This window comes from Protomyctophum bolini (assembly GCF_963924005.1).
Source record: "Protomyctophum bolini genome assembly, chromosome: 14".
NCBI lineage: Eukaryota > Metazoa > Chordata > Actinopteri > Myctophiformes > Myctophidae > Protomyctophum > Protomyctophum bolini.
The window spans coordinates 1,142,823-1,148,874 of NC_137875.1; the positions used below are offsets into that span (position 1 = coordinate 1,142,823).

At 49.8% G+C, this 6,052-nt stretch overlaps 1 protein-coding gene across 1 annotated transcript in view; it reads left to right on the forward strand.

Annotated features, from left to right (window-relative positions):
* Positions 1-440: 440 nt before the first annotated feature.
* Positions 441-6,052, forward strand: part of prph2b (peripherin 2b (retinal degeneration, slow)) — a gene marked incomplete at both ends in the record, with an annotated part of 19,793 nt that continues 14,181 nt past the window's right edge. The window contains 2 exons of the mRNA XM_080782081.1: positions 441-759; positions 4,957-5,117. Coding sequence (XP_080638207.1) covers positions 441-759; positions 4,957-5,117 — 480 coding nt within the window. The remainder of the gene's footprint in view (positions 760-4,956; positions 5,118-6,052) is intronic.

The window sequence follows — 6,052 nt, forward strand, 5'->3', positions numbered from 1 at the left end:
AGGAAACGTCTCCGTTGGGAATAAGCTGTCCGAAGCCGGAACCACAACATTTATAGGAACATTTTATTATTTGGATTAACGTTTTAATGTAACAACTTTGTATACTTTTTTTTTCTCCTTTTTTTTTTTTCTCCTTTCTGTCCCAGGACCGGTTATGGACGTTCCCGTTCCCGATGGACTTACGGTGGGACGGTGGCGTCGTTGCTCCTCTCCCTCCTCCTGCCTCACGTTACTCTCCAACTGAAAGATAAAAGAAAAAACGTCGGATAATCCGTCAAACTGCCCGGGAAAAAAAAAAAAAAAAAAACCCCGACACGAACAATTTAAACCACACAGAACGGTGGAGATAAACGCTTGAACGTTTTTTTTTTTTAAACGCTTTTTTATAGTTTTTTTTTAAATTCCCGCGCGGTTCGGTTTGGACAGTTTACTTTAAAACCATGGCGTTCATGCCGGTGAAGTTCGACCTGCCCAAGCGCGTGAAGCTGGCCCAGGCGCTGTGGCTGCTCTACTGGCTGTCGGTCATGGCGGGCATCCTGATCTTCAGCATGGGCATCTTCTTCAAGGTGGAGCTGCGGAAGCGCAGCGAGATGATGGACAACAGCGAGAGCCACTTTGTGCCCAACCTGCTCATCCTCGTGGGCCTCGTCACCTGCGCCGTCAACGCCTTCGGCGGCAAGGTGTGCCACGACTCGCTGGACCCCGCCAAGTTCCCCAAGTGGAAGCCCATGCTGCAGAACTACCTGCTGTTCTGCTGCGGTAGGTTCTGTCGCTGTAGCCCGGTTCCCCCGCGCCCGGTTCCGTCCCCGCCCGGTGCTCCCCCCCAGAGTTAGGGCCGATTCATACTCCTATTTTACCGCTCTGTTTCGGCGCTGTTTCAGTAGCACCGAAGAGACGACGTTAGGACGGTACCCCCCCCCCCCCCCCCGAACCTCAAATGACGTCACATTGAAGGCTCTACAGAGTCAAATGACGTCACATTGTAGGCTCTACAGAGTCAAATGACGTCACATTGTAGGCTCTACAGCGCCGAACCGACTTTTATTCGGCTCCAAAATAGGAGTATGAATCGGCCCTTAGTGTCCAAGTGTCCTTGAGCAAGACTCTGAACCCCTGATTGCTCCCGATGTGCTGGTCATGGTGCCTTGCTTGGTTTCCTCCGCCATCGGTGTGTGAATGTGTGTGTGTGTGTGTGTGTGTGTGTGTGTGTGTGTGTGTGTGTGGGTGAATGTAATGCACAATCTATGTAAAGGTGTGTGTGTGTGTGTGTGTGTGTGTGTGTGTGTGTGTGAATGGGTGCATGTAATGCACAATCTATGTAAAGGTGTGTGTGTGATTGGGTGAATGTAATGCACAATCTATGTAAAGGTGTGTGTGTGAATGGGTGAATGTAATGCACAATCTATGTAAAGGTGTGTGTGTGAATGGGTGAATGTAATGCACAATCTATGTAAAGGTGTGTGTGTGTGTGTGTGTGTGTGTGTGTGTGTGTGTGTGTGTGTGTGAATGGGTGCATGTAATGCACAATCTATGTAAAGGTGTGTGTGTGAATGGGTGAATGTAATGCACAATCTATGTAAAGGTGTGTGTGTGTGAATGGGTGAATGTAATGCACAATCTATGTAAAGGTGTGTGTGTGTGTGTGTGTGAATGGGTGAATGTAATGTACAATCTATGTAAAGGTGTGTGAATGGGTGAAGAATGTAATGCACAATCTATGTAAAGGTGTGTGAATGGGTGAATGTAATGCACATTCTATGTAAAGGTGTGTGAATGGGTGAATGTAATGCACAATCTATGTAAAGGTGTGTGAATGGGTGAATGTAATGCACAATCTATGTAAAGCGCCTTGGATAAAGGCGCTATATATAAATGCACCGTTTACCATTTACTTTTTGCTCATACTCGCTAAATCATGATGCAAAAAGGTATACGTCTCTATGCCCAGCTTTCAGGGTTCAACTTCAGGTATAGCCTACTTTATTAATGTCCCTCTCCTCTCCTCTCCTCTCCTCTCCTCTCCTCTCCTCTCCTCTCCCCTCCCCTCCCCTCCCCTCCTCTCCTCTCCTCTCCTCTCCTCTCCTCTCCTCTCCTCTCCTCCCACTCAACACTCTCTGACATTTCGCCGTGTAGTAAAATGAGGCATTCGTGGTCTGGAGAAGGCAGTCTCTCAGAAGGGTAAAAGGGCTGGGCGCTGAAGCCCCTTTTGATGTCTATATGTGTGTGCACTTCCCTGATGGGCACATGTGTGCAATTGATAAAAAAAGGATCGGAAAAAGTGACATCATCATAAAAGTGGGCTTTTTACACAAACATTGAAGCTAAAAGTGAAGACGGATTATGCTTTGATTGGTTGAGCACGGACTGTGATGTATGTATGTATGTATGTATGGTTTTATGACCTCATCCCACACAACATCCTAGTTTTATGACCTCATAAACCCACACAACATCCTGGTTTTATGACCTCATGAACCCACACAACATCCTGGTTTTATGACCTCATAAACCCACACAACATCCTGGTTTTATGACCTCATGAACCCACACAACATCCTGTTTTATGACCTCATGAACCCACACAACATCCTGGTTTTATGACCTCATAAACCCACACAACATCCTGGTTTTATGACCTCATGAACCCACACAACATCCTGTTTTATGACCTCATGAACCCACACAACATCCTGGTTTTATGACCTCATGAACCCACACAACATCCTGGTTTTATGACCTCATAAACCCACACACAACATCCAGTGGATTTTCTGCTATGTCTGTGAAGCCTTTTGAGCTGCAATGAAAAACAGGCAAAAACGGTGAAAAACAGTGACATCTGCTGGCTCTTACATCAAACTCCACAGAAATAATCTGAGCACTTGTTTGGGCCAGAAAAAACTATCCTACTATAAATGCGCCACGTATTTGCGTGCATTCGTGCATGTGTGTGTACGGTTGAAATGCACGTAACTGGAGAACCGTTTGACCCACCGACTTCCCTGTCCCTGCAGTGCCCGGTATCGAGTCAGTCGGACCCACGGTTCTCCAGAACCACCACAAAAGGCTCTGGTCAGGCTCTGCCAGCCAGTGGGCCTAATCAGCCTAAATCCCTTCTCAAAGTGCAATTTCCAGCTTCTGCCTGAGCCAATTGATTGCCATGGCAACCCCACACCTGCCAATTGATTAGCCTACTTAACCACAGTCACACTCAGTCAGTTTGCCCTCTTCACACACAGGCAGATAAGGAAAGGAAAGGTACTATGTTTACCCTGCAGGGTAACTGGACTAAGGAAAGGAAAGGTACTATGTTTACCCAGGGTAACTGGACTAAGGAAAGGAAAGGTACTATGTTTACCCAGGGTAACTGGACTAAGGAAAGGAAAGGTACTATGTTTACCCAGGGTAACTGGACTAAGCTCAAGAACTTGTTTACAGCCAGGCCCTGCTCATAGAACATTTCATGGTAGAGGTTCAATGCCTTGTCCAAGGGCACTTCAGCGGTGGTAATTTTCATGAAAGTTTCATGGTGATAACAATCTAATATAGATATGGTTTTGCTCCAATCGATTCATAATTAACGTTCCAATTTTGGAGCTCTGGTTCATGGACCAAGAACCAAAAATAACTGAACCGGTTCCCATTGGGAACCAAGCGGTGGAAAATAACTGAACCGGTTCCCATTGGGAACCAAGCGGTGGAAAATAACTGAACCGGTTCCCATTGGGAACCAACCGGTGGAAAAGAACTGAACCGGTTCCCATTGGGAACCAAGCGGTGGAAAATAACTGAACCGGTTCCCATTGGGAACCAACCGGTGGAAAATAACTGAACCGGTTCCCATTGGGAACCAAGCGGTGGAAAAGAACTGAACCGGTTCCCATTGGGAACCAAGCGGTGGAAAAGAACTGAACCGGTTCCCATTGGGAACCAAGCGGTGGAAAAGAACTGAACCGGTTCCCATTGGGAACCAAGCGGTGGAAAAGAACTGAACCGGTTCCCATTGGGAACCAAGCGGTGGAAAAGAACTGAACCGGTTCCCATTGGGAACCAAGCGGTGGGAAATAACTGAACCGGTTCCCATTGGGAACCAAGCGGTGGAAAATAACTGAACCGGTTCCCATTGGGAACCAACCGGTGGAAAAGAACTGAACCGGTTCCCATTGGGAACCAAGCGGTGGAAAAGAACTGAACCGGTTCCCATTGGGAACCAAGCGGTGGAAAAGAACTGAACCGGTTCCCATTGGGAACCAAGCGGTGGAAAAGAACTGAACCGGTTCCCATTGGGAACCAAGCGGTGGAAAAGAACTGAACCGGTTCCCATTGGGAACCAAGCGGTGGGAAATAACTGAACCGGTTCCCATTGGGAACCAAGCGGTGGGAAATAACTGAACCGGTTCCCATTGGGAACCAAGCGGTGGAAAAGAACTGAACCGGTTCCGGGAACCAAGCGGTGGAAAAGAACTGAACCGGTTCCCATTGGGAACCAAGCGGTGGAAAAGAACTGAACCGGTTCCCATTGGGAACCAAGCGGTGGAAAAGAACTGAACCGGGGAATTTTCTTTCTTTAATGTCAACAATCCAATTCAACAAACATCATCATCATCATACTATAATTCAGTCAATGTCTGTCTGTCTGTCTGTCTGTCTGTCAGAAACACCGCCGTATCTCCTCACCGCCTGCACCAAATCGCTCCCACTTTTCACACAGGCATTGACCATAATAATAATGGAGGTCTTAACGAAGCCCTTTTTCCAATTTAACAAATTATGAATTAATAATGAATTTATTAGTGAATTAAAAATGCGAAAACGCACTCAGGGCGCAGTAGTACCCCGCGCGGCCACAAGGGGGGGGGGGGGGGGGGAATATCTCACAACGGGCTAGTAATGTCAACAAAATCCAATTCAACAATGAATAAGAATTACAATTTTTTTCCCCTTTAACGTCGGCAGGCTTCAACGTGGTGCTGCTGCTGACGGCGCTGCTGTGTTTCCTGATGCAGTTCGCCATGTACCTCACCCTGGTGGAGGGCCTGAAGAACAGCATCAAGTTCTACAAGGACACGGACACGCCTGGACGCTGCTTCATGAAGAGGACGCTGGACATGACGCAGGTCAGAGAGACACTGGACATGTCCCAGGGGGGACACACTGGACATGACCCATGGGGGGGACACTGGATATGACCCAGGGGGGGGGACACTGGATATGACCCAAGGGGGGGACACTGGACATGACCCAGGGGGGACACACTGGACATGACCCAAGGGGGGGACACTGGATATGACCCATGGGGGGGACACTGGATATGACCCAGGGGGGACACACTGGACATGACCCAAGGGGGGGACACTGGATATGACCCAGGGGGGGGACACTGGATATGACCCAGGGGGGACACACTGGATATGACCCAGGGGGGGGACACTGGATATGACCCATGGGGGGGACACTGGATATGACCCAGGGGGGGGACACTGGATATGACCCAGGGGGGGGACACTGGATATGACGCAGGGGGGGGACACTGGATATGACCCAGGGGGGACACTGGATATGACCCAGGGGGGGGACACTGGATATGACCCAGGGGGGACACTGGATATGACCCAGGGGGGGGACACTGGATATGACCCAGGGGGGACACACTGGATATGACCCAGGGGGGGGGACACTGGATATGACCCAGGGGGGACACACTGTACATGACCCAGGGGGGGACACACTGGATATGACCCAGGGGGGACACACTGGACATGACCCAGGGGGGACACTGGACATGACCCAGGGGGGACACACTGGACATGACCCAGGTCAGAGAGGGGCAGGGGGGACACTGGATATGACCCAGGGGGGGGGGGACACTGGACATGACCCGGGGGGACACTGGATGTGACCCAGGGGGGACACTGGATATGACCCAGGGGGGGGGGGGGGGGACACTGGACATGACACGGGGGGACACTGGATATGACCCAGGGGGGGGGGGGGGGGGGGGGACGACACTGGACAATTGAAGCAGGTCAGGGACCGTGTGTAGAGAGCGTTA